This window comes from Strongylocentrotus purpuratus, unplaced genomic scaffold, assembly GCF_000002235.5.
Source record: "Strongylocentrotus purpuratus isolate Spur 01 unplaced genomic scaffold, Spur_5.0 spur5_scaffold_21, whole genome shotgun sequence".
In the NCBI taxonomy this organism is placed as follows: Eukaryota; Metazoa; Echinodermata; class Echinoidea; order Camarodonta; family Strongylocentrotidae; genus Strongylocentrotus; species Strongylocentrotus purpuratus.
This window is the reverse complement of record NW_022145607.1, coordinates 8,826,285-8,847,749: the sequence shown is the minus strand read 5'-3', so window position 1 is coordinate 8,847,749 and position 21,465 is coordinate 8,826,285. Positions and strand designations below refer to the sequence as shown.

The 21,465-nt window shown below is 38.5% G+C and overlaps 1 protein-coding gene across 1 annotated transcript in view; it reads right to left on the bottom strand.

Annotated features, from left to right (window-relative positions):
* The window catches only part of LOC105439793 (vang-like protein 2-B), a 49,035-nt gene that overhangs the window by 8,262 nt on the left and 19,308 nt on the right, over positions 1 to 21,465 (bottom strand). Inside the window, exons 3-4 of the mRNA XM_030994847.1 lie at positions 10,516 to 10,680; positions 9,741 to 9,971 (exon numbers count right to left, since the gene is read on the bottom strand). Of these exons, the coding sequence (XP_030850707.1) occupies positions 9,741 to 9,971; positions 10,516 to 10,584 (300 nt within the window). The 5' untranslated portion in view covers positions 10,585 to 10,680. The remainder of the gene's footprint in view (positions 1 to 9,740; positions 9,972 to 10,515; positions 10,681 to 21,465) is intronic.

The following is a 21,465-nucleotide window of genomic DNA, read 5'->3' as shown; positions in this document are numbered from 1 at the left end:
TTCTGACATATACCCCAAACTTTCAGAATCTGTGCATCTTTTGCTCTAACAACAATTTTCATTTTTGACCCCCAGTGAGAAAAAAAGTGTACACTTAACGTGAAATGACCCCTATGCTAGATGATCAACCTTTTCTGATCGATTTCACAACATTTCTTTCACTATGCAATTGCATGACCATAACTGGTCTTTAGCTTTAACGTCAGTTAACACACACAGAATGTATACTTTCAATTTTGAAAATGTGTCATCTATTCACAATGTAACTAGTACAAATAACCCCAAGTTATATCAGGCCATTCTTTCCTACTGCAGCAATCACTTGGTTAAAACCTGGCTTACTGGTGAAAATCTGGGTCATGGAGACACCCCCCCCCCCCCCCCTCTCTCCTCCCCCTGCCCCTAAGGAGGAAGGTTTTGGTTTTCCCTTTCAGATAATGATATAATATTCAAAGTGAATGCGCAGCACAGAAATGAAACCATAGGAATATTAGGTCCATAACATGTACATTTAAGCCTACATGTATGCAAATAACAAAGAGTAAAATGGACTAGAAAGAAAAAGACTGTAACTTGATATGAGAGGATGAAAGCTATGTAAATTTAGACATAAACATTCCCAATGCAATTAGGAGAAGAGGACTTCAATCTATGCTAGGACTTTCACTAACTCTCTAATAGCCATTCAGACTATAGGATATTTATGCAAAACTTGTATAAAGAAATGTGAAATATAAAGAATCATTGTATAGCAAAAGGGGCTTTAATACAGACTAGAAAATAATATTGCATATTTTTTTCTTTTGAAGAGGTCAACTGACATGAGAGCCAGCCAATCATCAGTGCGCGTTCTTGATAAGCTCCGCCCAGTTATACATTTTTCATACAATACAATGTTCACACTAGCGTAGGACCCCGATTCTTTATTGACTTTTCGTTGCTTACAATGCTCAAACATGCGCTTCGTTATCATGTAGGACGTCAACACTAAAAAAATGGAATTACTATTAAATCATATAGCTACAAATGTATACAATGATTTCCAGTAGTCTGAAAGCAGGGTATATGAGGCAGACACAGTGTGGCATGAATGCTTCTAATATTTGTGGGATAGATGACGGTGACCTCACTTGACCTTTGTCATCCCATCTGTCTCATAGTGATAACAAACTGACTGAGATGGCTAATGAATTACTGACGGAGACGAGATGGGGATGGTAGGTTGGTGAGAGGATGGAGATAGACTTACTATTCATACAATTGGTAGAGACAGTTAAGACTAGAGATACATATGTAAAGAGCTTAAAAGGAAGGGGATGGGAAAAGGTAGCTAGGTAAAAGAACTGTAAAATAAAATAGAGAGAGGGGGAGGGGAGGGAAAGAGATAGCAGAGGAAAGAGAGGAGAAAGGAGGAGAGAGAGAGAACATGATTTTTAAAAAGGGCAAGAGAAACAAAAGAGGACAAAAAGAGACAACAGAGGGGGAGGGGAGGGAGAAAGGGCAGAGAGAGAGAGAAAAGGCAGGGTGGGGCAAGCAGAGTTACAAGAAGGAAAGTACAAAAAGTGCAAGAAAAAGTAGCTCACTGAATAGAGAGATAGAGGATAAAAGAGAGTGAGAGGGAGAGATCACTCTCAGGTAAAAAAAAAAAAAAGGGGAACAGAAGTTCCTGATTGTGGCGGCCAATTATATTGACAAAAATATATATTAAAACAAAAATTGTATGCTATAATAAGGTAACACATGCATGAAGAGAGAGCAAATATAGAAAGAGATAGTTCATGAGTGGCAATTTAGACTGACCATCAAAATATGTAAGGAAAATGACCCTGTATCATCAGAGGTGGAGGTATCACAGGTAATACCCCCCCCCCCCCCCCCCCCCCCCCCCCCCCCCCCGCCCTCCCCCTCCCACAACAACATAAAGTCTGGAGCTACAACATCCGTACAGGTGAGCCTGAAAAGATTCTCAAATTGGTATCTACTGGTATTTTGTTCATGTGTACATGTATAGGCCCAACTCTGTCAGAAAAGGCCTACAAACTGGATTTGGATAATACCATGGAGCTAGTAACTCCATGATAATACATTTCTCAAACTGCCTGTGCAGGCTGGTAGAGGATCTGTCCCTTGGTATTTCAAACTTCCCCTCTGCCTTCTCATATATCCCGTTCACATAAATAAGAACCTCAACGAGATCAATAAATAGCTCCATGTAACATTCCCCTGACCCCTGGGCCATGCTAGCCCCATGTGGGAGGATGAACCTTACTCTGCTTTGGGACTGGGACTGTGATAACAATGCCTTGTGACACCCTATCAAACCCAGTTGTAATTCAAGGGCCTGTTTGCACGAGTATGGATATTGAGGAACAGCAATGATCCTTTGTGTTTAATCTACAAGAATGCCAGTGCACAGTTCAAAGAATACGCACAAACAGAAAGCTACAAATAAAAGCTTTGTTAATTTCACAAAATGTCTGGAGGAAAAAATAAAATGAAATACAAAGTTTGCCTCTGTAGAAATCTCATTTATTCCATTTCAAAAAAGAAAGGGGGAGTCATCTTAAGACAAGAGCCTGAAAACATTGGATTAAATGCAGAAGCAAATAGAACATCAATAACGAAGATCGGCTAGCTAAGCATTGAAAATGGCAATTTTGTTAACCTTCTTGCATTAAATTTATCGGTTGGCAATAAAAATTCATGTTCAAGATTGTTTCAGACAAGTGCTTCAATACACAAGTTCTCTATATCGACCCTTCCCAAAGATGCCTCAAGTAACTAGATTTTGCATTTATAAAAACAGAAATTTAAAGTAATTTCTCAACATCCTCTTCCTGTTTTCTACAAGCGCATAATGTGCACATAGGGTCCCACACACCTACAGGTACATAAATACACACTAGAAGTGCACCTTGTGTAGTACCCCTGCAAGGTAAAGGAGGTTTACCCTTACAGAAACTTAAGCTTGCGGCAAGCTTGTTACAAGCTTGTTAGAAGCTTGCGGCAAGCTTAATAAGATTGCATTACAAATTTAAGCTTGCAAAACTTGCGCGCAATCTTACAGCAATCTTGCTGCAAGCTTGCAGGCAAAGAGAGATATTCATGCAAGCTTGCTGCAAGCTTGCAGGCCAAGAAGATATCCCTGCAAGCTTGCAGGGGTGCAATCTAAAGCCCTTGCAATCTTACAGGCCGACAGTGTATGCCCTGCAAGCTTGCAGCAAGCTTGCAGCAAGCTTGCGGACATTGCAGGGGCGCAAACTAAAGCTCTTGCAAGCTTGCAGATAAAGAGGATATCCCTGCAAGCTTGCAGGAGCGCAATCTAAAGCCCTGGCAATCTTACAGGCCGACAGTGTATGCCCTGCAAGCTTGCAGCAAACTTGCGGACATTGCAGGGGCGCAAACTAAAGCTCTTGCAAGCTTGCAGACAAAGAGGATATCCCTGCAAGCTTGCAGGGGCGCAATCTAAAGCCCCTGGCAATCTTACAGGCCGACAGTGTATGCCCTGCAAGCTTGCAGCAAGCTTGCGGACATTGCAGGGGCGCAAACTAAAGCTCTTGCAAGCTTGCAGACAAAGAGGATATCCCTGCAAGCTTGCAGGAGCGCAATCTAAAGCCCTGGCAATCTTGCAGGCCGACAGTGTATGCCCTGCAAGCTTGCAGCAAGCTTGCGGAGCTTGCTGGGTGCAATCTAAAGCCCTGCCAAGCTTGCCACAAACTTATGTCAGACTGCTATGGACAAACCCCATCTATGACCAAATTATTGTCACTGTAAACATACAGCACAAAAGTTTATATGCACAATTAAATTGTTCAATAATTATCTCAAAACCTTTGATTCTTTGCTAATGAGGTATAAAATAGGGGATCTTTATACACATATAATAATAATAGTACAGTTCTTATAGCGCATTATACCTTTGAAAAAGGATTAAAGATGGATGATCATAAAACAAACATTAAATATCGCATCATGACTCACTTTTCACTGTACAAAAAGGTACACCATCCAACACTCTAAAAATGATTTCCTTTTTCACTGTGATTTACGAGAGACCAGGCAAGAGTCAACAAAAATGGTTGAAACAAAATATATAATTTAAATGAGCGTTTAATCAAACCTTGCTAAAATCTAGCCGGAAAACGATTTGATTCAAAAACTATATTCTTAAACAAAAGCAAAACTAATAGTCCAATAGCCTGCTTGAATTTCTTTAATTGACAAAAAAGACCAAGTGTTTTGTTTTAATTTTTGGATAAAACATCCTAAGACATGTCTAAAAAGTGATGTCTTGTGTGTTGTGGGTGGTGGAGCCTGATTTCAGAGGTCAATGACCTTTATTTGACCCTGATTTCGCCTAACAGTTGTTTTTTACATGTCATTTGTTAAAAAGAGCCTCAATTTTAATGAATATTGTGTCTAATGAAAGATAATGAAATTATCTATCACATGATATGAATATTTATAATATTTGATGATATTTTGAACCTTTTTTAGGGTTTAAAATGTAATTTTTTGACTTTTTTCACTAAAATCATAATTTATCACTTTTTGTTGGTATCTGTAAAAAAAGAGGAAACAATGAAAATCCTAAAGAATTACTGTAAAAAATGCATTTATATTCATTTATTACACTGTGAAAATTTTATATTTATTACTTCTCTTACTAAAAAGTTATTGACTTCCAAAGATAACACTCCCAGTGCCAACAAGATCCTAATCAGAAAAATGTCACGCGCCCTCTATTGGCCATTCCAAGTAATTCATTTTTTGTGGTTGGTTCAAAGTTTTGTTGAACATTTTGTGAACTGGTCAAGTGTGAATCAACTTCAAAATGGTAAGTACTTGTGAGATATTGCACTTACATTATAATAATTCACAACAACATTTAACATATAAATCTCTGGAAAGCAATATTAAAATGAAAATAAAACAGGAAAATTGTAATAATTTGATAATTTTTCATGAAATAATGTAAAACTCAGACTCAGTCCCACATCACCAAAAAAATGTTAGTTAAACTAGCTAGACTAGGTAGTACTAGTAGGTAGCCTAGTCTACTTGGTACTTGGTCGGTTGGTCCTCCAAGATACTCGTCTGAGTTTTAACTTAACGGGTAGGGTGTATATTAGTTTGTAGATGTGGGGATATGCAGGGCAATTTTGAATTTGACAGGGTCAGTGTGGGCGATAGTCTCTGGTTTAAGCTGGTCTAGGTCTAGACCAGGACTAGGTCTAGACTAGTTATAGGCCCATAACTTCCAATTCTAGATCTAGTATAATCTGAAACGGCTCTGGACGCAATTTCTCAGTCTATCTCTCTACCTCTTTGTTTGTATATGTGTGTGTGTTTTAGTTTTTACCCTGATTCTAAGGGTTTGTGTGTGTGCGGTCAACAGGTAACAAAGGTAAAGTGGGAGAGAAAAAAATGATTCAACAAAATCCATTAATTATCTGCATTTTGTTCAACCCCGTTTGTGTCTCTGAGTGTGTGTGTTTGTGTTGACGTGCGTGCGTGTATTTTTTTACATCAATTGTGAAAAGGTATAGGTTTTATACTATGTAGACTAGACTAGACTAGACCTAGATCTATGTGTTTTTTCCCCAAAAAAAGATGGCACCCACAGGTCTTTCGGGAACAAATTTTCTCCACTTCTATGTATTCAATTTGTGCCAGACTTGCCATGGCAATACCTTTCATTTTCTTTCATTTTTGAGAGGGAATTTTTTTTTATAGAGATATCAAAAGTGTGAATAATATTTTGTCAATGTTTTCAGACAGTCGTTATTACATGTACAAGTATTCAGAAGTCTAGCTGCAGCACTACAATGTCATTGAAATGTACTTAAAACTCAGGTAACATTAAAACCAGTTGATACATATATGATGTATCTTTTGTAGATCTCTGTCAATGTTATTGTCCATACTGTTACTATTATTCCATTTAATTTGTAGCAAGCTTGCGGCAAGCTTGCGACGAGCTAACATCAAGCTTGCATATTTTGTAATTGGCTGAGGGTACCATTTGGATTTTTTACCACGCAAGCTTGCAAAAGCATGCAAGCTCGCTGCAAGATTGCACGCTTCTCTTTTTTTACCAGCTTGGGAGCTTGCGCAAGCTTGCAGATTTTTCTGCAAATATAATTCAATATCTGCAAGCTTGCTGTGTGAGCTTGTTTCAAGCTTGCCGCGAGCTTGTTTCAAGCTCGTTACTAGCTTGCAGGGTTCCAAAAATGCAAATGAGTTTATCTGTCAGCCAATCAAAACAGAGGAAATATATTTTCAGATCTAACAATCTGCAAGCTTGCAAGCTCGCAACAAGCTTGCTGCAAGCTTACATGCAAGCTCGCAGCAAGCTTGCAACAAGCTCGCAGGCAAGCTTTGGAGCTTGCAGATTTTAAGACCTGCAAATATAATTCAATATCAGCAAGCTTGCTGTGTGAGCTTGTTTCAAGCTTGCCGCGAGCTTGTTTCAAGCTCGTTACTAGCTTGCAGGGTTCCAAAAATGCAAATGAGTTTATCTGTCAGCCAATCAAAACAGAGGAAATATATTTTCAGATCTAACAATCTGCAAGCTTGCAAGCTCGCAACAAGCTTGCTGCAAGCTTACATGCAAGCTTGCAACAAGCTCGCAGGCAAGCTTGCAAAATATATTTCCTCTGTTTTGATTGGCTGACAGATATAACTCATTTGCATTTTTGGAACCCTGCAAGCTAGTAACGAGCTTGAAACAAGCTCACGGGCGAGCTTGAAACAAGCTCGCAGATCAAGCTTGCTGCAAGCTTGCACTGCAAGCTCGCGGCAAGCTTGCACCAATTTCCATAAGGGTAATATGGACTAGAGCTTGTGCAATCTCCTTGTCTATTTTCCTGAGGAGAATGATGAGTTGCTTGGGTCGGTTTGCTAGTCATAACAAAACGCTTTTCATGCCCTCTGAGAAAACATACAAGCTGCCAGGACCCTCCCTCCTAATATATGATTGATGATGTTTGCAGGCCAGCCAGGGAAGATGCTGCAAAAACCATCCCCATTTAGACAAGGGAAGTCCAAAGATTGTCTTTCTACAATAACTGCATACTGGGTTGTTAAATATATTTTAAATACAATTTTTCTTTTCTTAATGTAGTACCATAAAGAGGAGCGGTTTCGGCATTATTTGGAATGAAAACTCATTAAAGTTTCAGAATCAATCCCCAATGCGTAGATAACTGTACAGCCAAAAACATTCATGGTGTGCACCCTTTGCTAATGGTTAATGACAGCCATTTCAATGGCAAGTAATCCGAGCCAACATTCAGTTAACGACTGGACACATCTGTATTAAAACTTGTATTTTGTTGTACATTTGTTCCTGCATGTATAAACAATGTACTGTGTGTATCCATGACCAACCTGTGTTATATGCCTGTTGTACATTGTAGACCAATTACAATTATATTGTTAAGTTTCATGTTTTACTATACAATGCAATCCCATGTATTTTATGTAATGTGTTGGAAATGGTAATAAAATGAAAAGTATTCAAATAAATGGTTAAAGTTATACAGATTCTTTTTTTTAACACAAGTATTATCTTTATACAATGTTTTCTCTTGTGTGAGTAGGGCCTGTATTTTGTGTGGGATGTGAGGGGAGGAAGGAGAATAGGCCTGGCTGGAAGGGACGGAATGCAAGCGCACATGGAGAACATGCCATGGTGAATTTGTTGATAATGATGTGTCAGGTTTGTCGATGATAATGTGATGTGATGTGCTCAGGGGAAGAGAGAAATACCAACTCTTGTCATCAGAAAACATGGAAAAGATGAGGGAAAGTGTGGAAGGGGAAGGTGAAAGAGAGATCATGTATCAAGAGAGGGGGAAAAGTGTGTGTGACAGAGAGAGAGAGAGAGAGAGAGAGAGAAATCAACAAGCAGACAAAGAAAAAGAGACAGTCAGACAAAGCAAATGAACAAGATAAAGAGAGAGGGCAAAGATCTTCCTGTGCAAAATATTGCACAATTGTTGATTGAAAAAAAGACATTTTTAAAAACTTCACCCTCCTTCTCCAACTCTTCATGAATCATTTCCTCTATTAAAAATGAGAGAAATCGTTTAACACCCCCACATGGATATAACCATAAATCCATCGCCAATTCCATTCAGAGGATATAAAAGGCTTCTCCAATTTTGTCTATGTGTTTCCTCTAAGGATAAGATTTCATAGACTTGTGCACCTGCTGGTGTAGAAGAAGAAGAGACCCTGAGAAATGAGTGTAAGGGGAGTCTGCAATGATCCCAGGATGGGCATTAAAAGGTCAAACAAGGTCAGATATGAGATATGGTTCTCACCTGGTACTAGACTCCCAGTTTTCACATCTACCTAGACATGTACGTGTGCATGTAAGGTGTGGGCCCTACATAAATGTACAAGTATATTTTTGAACTTTGCTCACATAGCAGTGCTCCACATAAACTTTTTTCTTCTTCTGAAGAGAGCCGTTCAGATTGCCAAGTTTTAGGGCCTGTATTGACTAGAGCTCCTGTTAATAATAATAATAATGTTTAATTTTTATATAGCGCTTATTACAAATGTCTCTAAGCGCTTTACAAATATACTATAACCCCGGTCATTGGATTCAGTGCTTGCCCGCACACACTGTGTGCACAATCTCCACTCCTTGTTTCAATTTGATATATATATATATATATATATACATACTGGTATATATAATTTAACCTTTTATTTTTATAGTTTTTATTTATTTATTTTTTTATTCTGACCTGTTCCTCTAATTTATCTGCTTCTATAAAAAACAATTTAACATCAAGGTGGACTTCCCCTTTAAGTTACTTTCAATTTTTACAACAGATGAATCGTCTGTTTGGAGCCAGAAGGGCGTTAACTCACACATATTTGAACACCCTTCTGGCTACCAAGGAAAGTATTATTGACTGGCCAACATGTGGGCCTATACAATGATCTCATGTCATGATCATCTATGTTTGGACCACTTCAAAAATATCAATTTATACCTATAGGCCTACATCGTAGATAAATTTATGTACCGGTAGGCATACCGTACTACGATGGTTGCCTTGGGGAAAATTGAAGCTTGCCAAAAGCTTCCACTTGCTAGACAATACAACAACTCATGTCACAGACGTTCTGACCTTTTTATTTAATTAAAAATACATTTAATCAAATGATTCATCCCAAGGCAATTAGGGAAGAAGGAATAAAGCCTCCATACATATCTTTAAAGGATCTATCGTGTGTGCCAAACAAAGGTCTTTTTAGGTACTACTCTACAAAGAAGAAATTCAAAGAAAAGATTGAGTTTTGGGGAAGGTGAAAAATTACCTTTTCTAATTTTTTAAATTATTTGTATGTTATTTTTTTGTGTGGTAGAGTATCATAGTGACTACAGTGTATGTCCCTTGAAAAGGAGGCTCTTCAAATGCCTTCATATTCAAAATATGACCAGTAAGAGCAAACGCCGGTTGTGGACAACACTTTCATGCAACATCATCGTGTAGTACTGTAGTCCCATTTATGTGCACAGTTCTTGTGACTTGTAAGACTTGGCCAATTTCTCATCATTTTGATGATTCCAAAACCTCACAGTATACACCAATATCTACGGTATGTGGCCAACCTTTCCAATCGCTACCACACAGTTTCTTTCACAATGCAATTGCATGACCAGAACTCAACTTTATCTTTAAACTTGATAACAAAATTAAAGTCCTGCTACAAACCTCATCTCTGTCCTCATCAGTGGTAGCTCCCTGGGTTGCTATGGTTACTGATCGTTCTACATGAGAATGTCTCTTGCTGTGTCTCCTGTTTTCCCCTCCATCATTCTCAGAGTCTTCTCTGTTTCGATGTCGACGACCACGCCGTCCCCTGTGACCACGTTCGCTGTCCTCGTCGGTGTCCCGGTCGCGGTACTTGCCCTTAGAGCTCTTACTGCTTCTTGTGCTTTGGTTCTGCGTGGAGAATTACAAGTTATAACTAGGACCAGTTTCACAAAGCATTTTTTCAATGACAAATTACAAAAATCAGTGACAAATCTGTTGATAACCAATCAGAAGCAAGGATTTCAGTAGCTTTTAACAAAAACTGTCATTTGTCACTGATTCGCACTCACAACAACTCAAAACTCAAAGCTCGCAGACTTGCTTGATAATCAATATAACCTTTAAAATGTGTGTGTCTTTTCTCCCAATATGCTTCAGAGCAAGATGTATTGAACAGTGACAAGGTTTATAAGAATACCCTGCAATAAGACCTCTGGTGGTGAAAGAAGAATGGGAGTTGGACATTTTCCTTCATATTTACCCTCTAACCTGTCAAAAAAAAACTATGCAGAAGTTGGAAAATTCATCTCTGGACAGCTCCTTGATACTGTACCTCTTTTTTCCCTTCAAAATAGCATTATTACATAGATTTTATGAAGAACTCTTGCGAACAAAAAGTATTTCCCTAATTATCTCCAAAAGTACAGGAGGCTTGAACCCAGGACCCACTCACCTGGGGCTGTGGAGTGATGGGGAAGCCTCCATTATCATCGGGGTTCTCGGGAGCACCGTCGGTATCCATTTTGTGTGTTCTGACTCCAGAGGGCGGTGTTGCTGGTGCCGAGTCTGTCTTGATGAATACGGCGGTGACCGTCAGTTTGAATGATTATCTCTGCATCTGGAGGGTAAAAGGAGACAGAAAATATGAGGGAAATGAAATGAAATGTATTTTGAAAATATTTATTGTTTGATGAGAAATAAGGTATAGCCACTTTCTGCAACTTTGAGAAGAGCCTCTATAAAATCTGAAAAAGAATTTCAGAGCAATTAATTTCAAGTATAACATGTACAAAATCTCTCTCTCTCTCTCTCTCTCTCTCTCTCTCTCTCTCTCTTTCTCTTGGTTACTGCAAAACTACAAACTTTGAAGACATGAACCATGAACGAAAGTAATTTTCACAACTTGAAAAATGTGGTGTTAAATGTCGGTTGTTATTTGTTCACTCCCCTGCATGAAACTTTTGCAAATCTGAACAACTCAGAAATTTTCATGAGTGAAAAAGTGTCTGGATTGACAGTATGATCATCAAAGTGCAGGTGCTGTGGTATAGTGGTTCGTTCACTTGATTATAATCTTTATCCAAAGGTTGAGAGCTTTAATCCCATCTTGGCACTATATAACAATCATTGGCAAAACATTAATCTACTATTGCCACTCTCCATTCAGATTTAAACGGGTGCCTGATATGCCAGATTGCTACATATTTGGCCAGTTTTGACCTGGGAAATAATGCTCGAGCCCCAGGAGCGTCACAACGTGGCAGACATGTACACTTTATAAGAAACCACCATTACTATTATTATTATTATAAGAATGTATATTTAGTACAATGCAGACCAAGAGAGAGGTCTGTACTGTCGTGGTTCATTTACTTCTAAGCAGAGAGAAATTCAAGCAGAGGTGAGAAAATTTGCACCTTGCGGAACATTAGCTTTCCACAGAAAAAACAGTAGCGTCACCAGACTGTCTGGTGTGGGATTAACAGTTTAGAAAGAACGGAGAGAAAGAGAAAGGGAGAGAGAGAGAGATGGAGAGAGATGGAGAGAGAGTGGGAGGGGGATGATATGGTGGTTGAGAGGGGGAGGGGGATGATACGGTGGTTGAGAGGAATTGGGAGTGGGGAAGAAAGAGTAGGACTGCAGGGTGAGGATCAAGGGAGAGAGCGAGAAAAGGGACATTTATGCCATATACATAATATATGTGACTAAAAAGAGTAAGGTGCAATTTAGTAAAAGTTGTAGAAATAAAGGGGAAGAAAGAGCTTACAGATGCGAGATGTAAAATGAATTATTGAGACATGAAAGAGAGAGGAGAAGGTAGGCTACATTTACATGTAAGTAAAGCAAGATAAAGTTAGATATGGGGTAAAATGTGAAGACTGAAAACGAGAATGAGATGGCTTGGGAGAAAAGAGAAGTAGAGAGGCAGCGAAAGAGGGAGCGAGAACCAGAAAGACTGACAGAAAGACAGAATGATGCGATATACATATATAAATCTACAAGTAGACCTTAAAGGTACTATGTCCCTTTTGCAGCCAACCTAAAATGCTGTAGAACTTTGCAGGAATTATGAATATGTCATGTATGTCCTATCTGTGAAATTTAAACGTTAGCAGTGTCCTCATATTCAAATTATGCAAGGAAACCCGTTTACTTGCTAGACTTCACTGTCAGACACTATTGAGTGACTGACTGGCTTTTTTTCTTCTTTGGTAATAACATACATGAAAAGAGTTGTAAAGGGTACATGAGCATTTGTCTACATCAATAACCCACTTCTTGTGATGGCAAGATTAAACTGATTGAATCTTTGTGCAGTATAAAACGTATGACCATTCGGTACAATGGTCTGAAAATCAAGACTATTACTTTTGGGCTCTATAGCCCTAAAGTCGATTTGACAACTAACAGTCGTTATTTGCCTACTTGAAGACATTTTCAAGCCCCACCTTTTTTAGGGAAGTTCTAAATTAGTATTATCTTTCAAATGCAGTTGGAATTTAACTTCTTCATTTTTTTGGCCTGCAAATGGGACATAGTACCTTTAACCTATAGAGGAAAAAAAGATAGAAAGAAAGAAAGAGAGAAAGAGACAGACAGAAAATGAAAGTGTGATCAAAAAGGGGAAAAACAAAATTCAAGCAAAAACCTGGTAATCTTAATTGACATTCATGTGACTGATGTTTTGACATGTCACATCAAAGTTTCAGATTTGAATCAACCCCTACCAGTACTTGACCCAAACAGCTGGTCATGTGACCTATCTATGAGCTGCGGCAATCCCATGAGCCCTCGATCTGCCCCAGCCTCGTAGCTTTCAAGAATATGTGCAGTCAAGGCTTTCATTTTCCCTGTGCTCAAATCAGAAAGTTGTACTTTCTGAGATAAATTTAAATGATACAGGACCTACCGGTACTGTAGATGGCTGCCAATTATTAACGTGAACAATGTAGGGTTCATTGACGAGTATTATCAACACACAAAATCGGTAGCCTATAACCTACTTTTTCTTCTCCTCAAAAGCCCGGTACATGTATAAACCTTACTTTAGAACTCAGTTCAATGCAGGCAAAAAATTAAAATTTATTTTTTTCCAGCTTGCTTGCCTGAAAATAACATTCTAAAATTTGTTTTGCATTACACTCTATGTAAATTTGGGGCTTTTTTCTGATTTTCGGGGGCTCTTTTGGGCATTTCGGGGGCTATTTCGCACCAAGCCCCCGTGTATTTTTTTCACTGGTTCAATTATGACCGGTAGGCCAAGTAAAGTTGTACTACCACAATACATCAGCAAAATTAATTATGTCTTGAAATGAAAATGATAACAGAAATGCCTTCCTAAAACCAACGGGGTTGATGTTTTTGTATTTTGTTCATAACAGTTTTAAAGGTAAGTTTTCATATCCAACACCTCTTGGCATCTCACAATGTGCAGTAGGCCTACATATTTTCTCTTCTCTAAAATCAGTTCTCTACTTCTCCCCATCATGCACCAATAAGGCAATCGATAAACACATCATCTCTTCATTCAGGCATACTTTCACCCTCCTACAAGTAAATAGACCCACCTCTTCAATTTCATTCACTCTACTTCACATTGTCAATCATTGCCAACCAACTGAATAATATTCCTTCTCAGTCTAAATTACATAGGTACTGTAATGGGTGTATCAGCATCACAAACTTTCAAATTATGCATGTTCCGAATAATCATTCATACATGTAGCAATGCTTCATTTTAATACAGTGTATCTAATATAATTTTGAATTTCTATATGCTGCAGTATACCTGTACATGTACGTACATGTATGTAGTAGTTCAGGGAAGACGTGGTTTTATTTTATTGCTGAAATATTAGTTTCAATTTGAGAACTCCACCCCCCCCCAAAAAAAAAAAAAATGTTTACGGTATACATGTACATATCGTAACCCACCCCTTTAAATTTCCATTTTACAATCCGTACCCCCCCCCCCCCCCCCCATTTTGCTACATCCCACGTACATGTACACCTGTAGGGCCTACAGTTACCGGTAACTCACACAAGTATGGCTCCAATCTACATGTATGCCTTGGTGAATGCATACATGGCACCCTCCCCCCCCCCCCCCCCAATCGCTTGTGCAACACCTTACCCATGCAATGCTGCACTTTAAATGGATGCCTGAATGAGTGGATGTGTAATCATGTAGACGATCTATGCTGGAATACTGACGATGCGGTTCATCCCAGGGGAATCCACCCACCTATCTAACTAAAAGTGCACTCTCTCCCACGTGAATTCATGAAAAACAACTTTCTAGTCACAGAAAGTACTCTTCGATCACCTGCAGAAATGTCAGCTTCAAGTAGACCATTTTTTTCTTTTGCAATGTACATGTAGCTCAACTTTGCTGAAGTAAAACTGCTTTATCTTCTATATATATTGTCTAATTGCAGTAGTTGAGCAAAAATAATCTTTCTTTATTACTAAGGCCAAACTATTTTGTAACAGTTAAATGATAATCAACTTCCAATGCCTGTGAAATCGAATTTATAATTAAATGCATGATAAAAAATTGTGATTAAATCTTATAATTTGAAAATAATGCAATCATACATCAACTGGCATTCCAAGATGACGTATAACAATAACATATTGCATATTGCATATAATTGCTAGCATTACTTACTGCGGCACAGTGAATGAATGTAACCCAAAGAGAAGCTAGAATTCATGCACAGGTCTGTGATCAGAGGAATGGATTGATTGTAGTGCTGTAGTCAAACGTTTAACCGTCCGGTATCCGACCGCCCATGGCGGATTCCGTTTTCAATTGGGCGGTTTCGTTTTCCCGTTGTTTTTTTTTTGTATTTGTTTTTTTTAATAATTTTTTTTTTTTTTTTTTTTTTATTTTTTATTTTTTTTTTTATTTTTTTTAAAGTTTCGATTTATGCCCCTCCACCTGGCACTATGCCTGGCAATGTCTCCCAGCTCAGTAATCGGTGTGATGACTTACCACTTGGAAACTAGAATAACACTCCAATTTGTCTGTCATCTTGGTTTGAAAGTAATCTTTGTAATAGATCTCAATATATATTCATCCAAGTTTAACACATGGTGTACCACAAGGTTCTATCCTAGGTCCTCTACTGTTTTTAATTTACTGTAATGATCTTACACATTATTCTAAAACGACATTGTTACTATTTTTTGTGACTAGTTCACAAGCAAAAATCGCGCCTTCAGTTAAATCACCTTCCTGCTTTTTCACACGGCCAAAAAAAAAAAAAAAAAAAAATGATTTTTTTTTTTTTTTTTTTTTTTTTTAATAAATCGTTTAACCGAAAACCGTCCGGTTTTGACAGGCGGTTAAACGGAATTGGAGATATCCGTGATGTTACAGCACTAATTGATTGATACCCCATACCCAGCCACAGAGCCGGACATTAGAGATCCTGATCAATGAAAGGTCCTGACTTCACAGCTTAGGTTCCCAATATTTTGCCCCGATACAGTTACCCTCTACGTGCTTGTCGAGTATCAATGACCTGAATTGCATTCTCATCCCTCTCCTTCTCACTCCTTTTCTCTTGCATCACTCCTCCTTCTCTTCCTTTCTCTCTCTCACTGCTTTGTTTACCCATCTCTCTATCTATCTATATCTACATTTTTTCCTCTCTCTCTCTCTCTCTCTCACACACACACACACACACTCTCTCCCGTTTCTCTTTCACTCCCTATTCATCCCTCTATAATAATTATATCCCCACCCATCCCCCCTCTCTATCCCCCCCCCCCTTTCTTTCTTCTCCCTCTCCCTCACTTTCTCCCTTCTACATGTAGTTCTACTCCCGTTTCTCTCTCACCCCCTCTCTCTCTCTTTCCCTAGATCTCTTCATCCATCTCTTCATTATTTCTGCCATACATGTATGTATCCAATGTTTGCTTCATATTTTTAACTCCACACAAGCATCAAATTAACCATTAGCGCTAGACAAATAAGAAGCATCATGGCAAATTGGCAATATGAATCAGGTGAATGTGCATCTTCAGGAGGTAATCAAATATGGATAGACTGGAGGCAATCACAACCCTGTCAATGATGCTAGGCCAGGAAGGGGGTTGGAACATTGGCTCTGAGGCAAAACAAGTCTTGTCTGTCAAACACCTTCACTAGAGGGTCTGAACCAACTTGGACCTGGGTTCCCCAAATTTTGCCTTTGGGCCGTATAAACAAGATGTTACTAACGCATGCAGGGCGGCCAGGGCACTGACGAGTCACGGATATGCCTAATACTAACCAACCAATCAGAATAAGCAAATTTCAACGTTTTTTAGGGGTTTTTCCAGTAGTGAAAATGGCAGTCGAAAAAAAATTAAAGATTTTTCAAAATGATGTTTGGGATGTACAAATGGACCTAGAATCCTGACAAATGCAGGTAGGCAGGCTTACAGTGTACATGTACATCTGAACACGTGGATTACTTGGCTAGCCCCATTTCAAATGGCCATTGGGTCTGCACTTACAGACTAGGAAAAGTTGGAGTGATAGAAAGGAAGGAATCGAACGAGGCAATATCTGAGGGCAGGCAGAGGGTGCATGAAATTGAAATCCAGAATCAATAGAATCAATGCCACTCCTGACGTTTGTAAATTTGATGTCATGACATGATGATGAGGCACTAGGATGATGAGGCATGCCTCAAGTGGATGGGACCCAACCAATGTGGGGAGGAAAGAGTGTAGGCCTGCAGATACAGGGGAGGGGAGGGAGTGACATAAATGTACAGTAGACATTAGAAATGAATTGAATCGTTCAATGATTGACATTCATCAATATGAAACTGTGACTGGCAATTCAAACTTAAATCCTAACAAAATCCTAGGAAATTTAGGAGACTAGTGGGGCGTTGCAAGAAAGATGAGTTACACTTAGATTGCAAATATCAGTTGCAAACTTGCAATCAATCGCAACTCTCTTGCAACGCCCCATATGTTTGGCAATAGAGCTAGGCTATGATGTTCAGTTGTTTAATCATTGACAATCTTAAACCGACCCCCTCTTCTGAAATGCTATTGAAAAAAATGTATGATGGGGCAATTGCATGATGTATGCATGAACTTGAAATGTTACTTGGAACCTACATGTAAGACCCCGTTCTCACTCACTTTGAAAGTGGTCTTAGGGCGCGTTCATGCTTGATTTTGACGGCCAGAATCAGGCATCTGTTACGCGTTTAGTTTAAAACACGGTTGCGTCTTAGCTCACTTTTGTAGAATCACCGAAAAACGGCGATCACGATCGCCGATCGTAAACTCACAAAAAGATGCGTTTACAATTTGTAAACGCGTTTAAATGGGGTCAACGCACTGACCTCTAGTGGGTCTACGTAGCATGCACAGTGAAGGTTTGCGAATCCAGCTGGAAGACCAATTAAGGCCACACACGGAGAATTGCCTGGGGAGCCAGAGAAGTAAGCATGAACACTACATCGTGGAACTGCGATCATGATGAGCGTTTACGATGAGCGTTTCAGATCGCTCATTCTGCCTTCAAAATTTAAGCATGAACGCAGCCAAAGTTAGATCGCTCCAGAGGAACGGGTCTTGAGGAACGGTTTGCGAGCATTCACACTCCGAGAAGTGAGTGAGAACGGGGTCTAGCAGTCATTGAGAGGGAAGGCTGTGGTGATAATGATGATGTCAAATATAAATATACACCAATACTTATATGTCCTACATGTACATGTACATGATCAACCTTTTCCAATCACTGCAATACATTTCTTTCACGATGCAATGGCATGAAATAACTCAAATTTATCTGTGATGTGAGACATAAATCATTTAAATGATAATAATAACTCAGTGTTACTCTAGATTTCCAGCAACACACTTCCTAATCCTTCCACTCTACTGCATATCAAAATCTGTGCTTCCACAGGTTGACGCCTTTGCCTCATCATCCTCACAAGCCGCGGCTCGACCTGCTGCCATCTGCCACGCGGGGTGAGGCATAAAGCTGAGAGGCTATCACCCACTCAACCATGCTAGACAATGGATTGGGTAATGGTACTAGCTAGCATCAAGTCAACCGTTTCATCCGCGATGATGAATTATGCCTGGTGACTCACCCAGATTAAAAATAAAATGTGAGCGCATGCAACATACATAGGCCTATCAAAATAAAAGTGATTTGTGAGATTGCTGGGCTGTATTTTACGAAGGTATAGTAGGGTAGGCCCTATAAATTTTCATTGTTAGGGATATTGTTAAAAGACTGCATTTATAATCATGTACATGTAGAGCTATATGTTGCAAAAAAGTGCATTAAAAAAACTTGAACATGTGTACATCTTAATTGCAAATGAACAATGAACATGTGTGAAGATTGTGAAGATTGTGAAGATACTGGACTGTCTTTTTATCACAAATATGTTATTGGTATGCATACACTATTGAAGAACAACTGCTAGCAATGTAGCATCTCTATCTCAATCATCACTTCTCTTCAGATAACATCATCATTAACCACATTCAACATACCAGTTGATAGCATTATCAATAGCAGTAGCTTAAATTATGAGATGATGATCATCATCATCCTCATAGATCTGACATCATCATCACCATTATCATTATCATACATGTAATCATCATCATCTTCATCATTCACCATCATCATCATCATCATCATCAATTCATCATCATCAATTCATCATCATCAATTCATCATCATCATCATCATCATCATCATCATCATCATCATCATCATCATCATCATCATCATCATCATCATCATCATCATCATCATCACCATCATCATCATCACATCATTATCTGCATCAGTCGTTATTACCATCATCATGACAGTAAACATACATTTACAAGTACATGTACATACATGTACTGTACATAAATGTATGTCTTATGATCAATATTGTTCAAAAACCTTTAGAAAAATAAAATATCTTAGAATTAATGAGACATGTGTTCCCCTGATTTCCATCCCTGGACATTGCAATCAAGAGTGACAGTTTAGTGGGATAACCCCCCCCCCCCCCCCTCCCCAAATACGAGTACATTCAAATTCAAAATAAAAAACCTATTAAAATACATAATACACATAAACAAAAACCAGCAACAGAACGAGTGGATAACCCTCATTTGATAAATTAAAAATGTGGCACACTCTAAAAAAGAATGCATCATCAGTGTCATCACCAGTACCACCATGGCTACCATGCAGACTCCATGACTGCTACCAAATTATGACTCATTTTCCCTACTCCATGCAGACACTCATTATGTGTAATGGAGCCCTTTTCCTCATCAACCTAAAGCCTCCACCATCAGATGGATGATAGACCTTTCATAGAGTGTTCAGACTTACACAGTGTATACGAAACATGCATTCATAAAGAAACATTGCATAAAGAAATGTTGCATTCAAAATCATCATATAGTGAAAGGGGCATACAGAGACTAGATAACAACATCTTTAATAAAGAAATGTTGTATATGTACATACAACTGTATAAAGGAAATTGTTTTGTACTAGGTCTATTGATATGATAGCTGGCCAATCATCAATGCTGGCTCATGATAAGCCCCTCCCAGCCAGGTCAATTGATATGATAGCTGGCCAATCATCAATGCTGGCTCATGATAAGCCCCTCCCAGTTATGATACAACATTCAGACTAGAGTGGGACCCTTGATTCTTTATTGAGTTGTCATTCAAAACATTGCTCAAACAGTACGTTTTGTTATACAACAGTGACTTTCAAACTAGGAAAAATTCATGTACTGTACTTATTGTACAGCAGCTACAGCTAATTACAAATGCTATTCTCTCTATACAATTCTCTTCTTTTTTTTCCGAGCATACCTGTATATGTTTTTAATACTTGTGCATCTGGTGCATTAATTTGGCACGCCTTATTGGCTTTTTACTGATGCCACATTTTCAATTTGTACTACATGTACAGTATGTGTACAAGTAAATGTACATTCTCTTTATATTTTGAATGTTATTATGTAAGTTTATATATAATTTTGATTATTATCTGTTATATACCTCACTTAAGTAATCCAGCCATCTGATTGGTCGAAATTGCATTCATAAACTTCAACTGTTCCTGTAAAATTCCCGGTAACCATGCATAAAACATTTAATATTTTTAATAACCATGGTTATTAAAAAAATAGGTCAGCCTCCATGGTTACCCCATAGGTTTACATGTTAAAAAATGGTTTGAGCGATCGAGGATACCGTATGTGTGCGAAGGATTGGTCGGTAATTTCAATACAATTGAATCTCGATCGATCTTACCGACAATTTTATCTTGCATTGTTGACATGAAGACGAAAATAAACTTCCAAAAACAAAAAAACAACATCTGCCGATAGATCTTGATCTAAGTTCGTGCCAATATGCATTGCAAAAGTAAAAGAAGGGTCCTTTTAATGGAGCTTTTGCGAAGCATTCATCACGCCGAAGCCGGTTTCAATCCATTTTAATGTATATATTGTACAAAACTGCCAAGCACGTGAACATCGCGCGGTGGACGAGTGGTGTAAGGCGTTGGTATAAGATTCATCACTCATTGTACGCAAGGGTTCGACTCTCACCTTCGACAAAAAAAAAAAGTATTTTTTATTTTTTATTTTTTAGTCTATTTTTTTTCGGCATATAAAAGTATTAATGACTGCTTTAATATTCGAGAAATAGTTGTTTTTATACGCTCTCGGGAAGGTTACAATTGGGCTATTCCCCTCGGCACGCCTCGGGTAATAGCACAATTCTAACCTTCCCTTGAGCTTATAAAAACAACTATTTCTCTCAAAGCAGTCATTAATACTATATTATTCCCTCTTTTATTTTTGTATACATTGTCATGATAATTGAAATACACTGTAAATGCCAATTCAATCACATACAATAAATTATGTTGATCTGAACGTGGGTTGTAATGTAGCCCACGTCCTCATCAACCCACATGAATAGCCTCAATCATCAGCTTGGAGCATAGAGCTTTGAGCTTCATCAAGACTCATTAAAACAACATTCAGATCATAATTCAATCATCTAACTCTAACATGGTTACTAGTGGCATTCAAACAGATGGCTTTCAACTTCAGTCTAGACATGTATATCATTACGCTGTCTTTTGGGGGACATCACTTTCAAGGTGACTGATAATTTTCAGAAATTCAAAATGACATCTGCATGGAGCCTGGAGGTCATGTTGATACCAAAAATGAAGCTTTTTACAGGTAGAATATGAAAGCATTTGAAGAGCCATGCTTTTCACGGAACATTTTTTATCTGATGTTTTTCCACAACTGCATGATAAAAAAGGTAAGACTCACAAATTATTGTTCACCTCTTCCCGGAACTCAACCTTCTCTTCAACTTT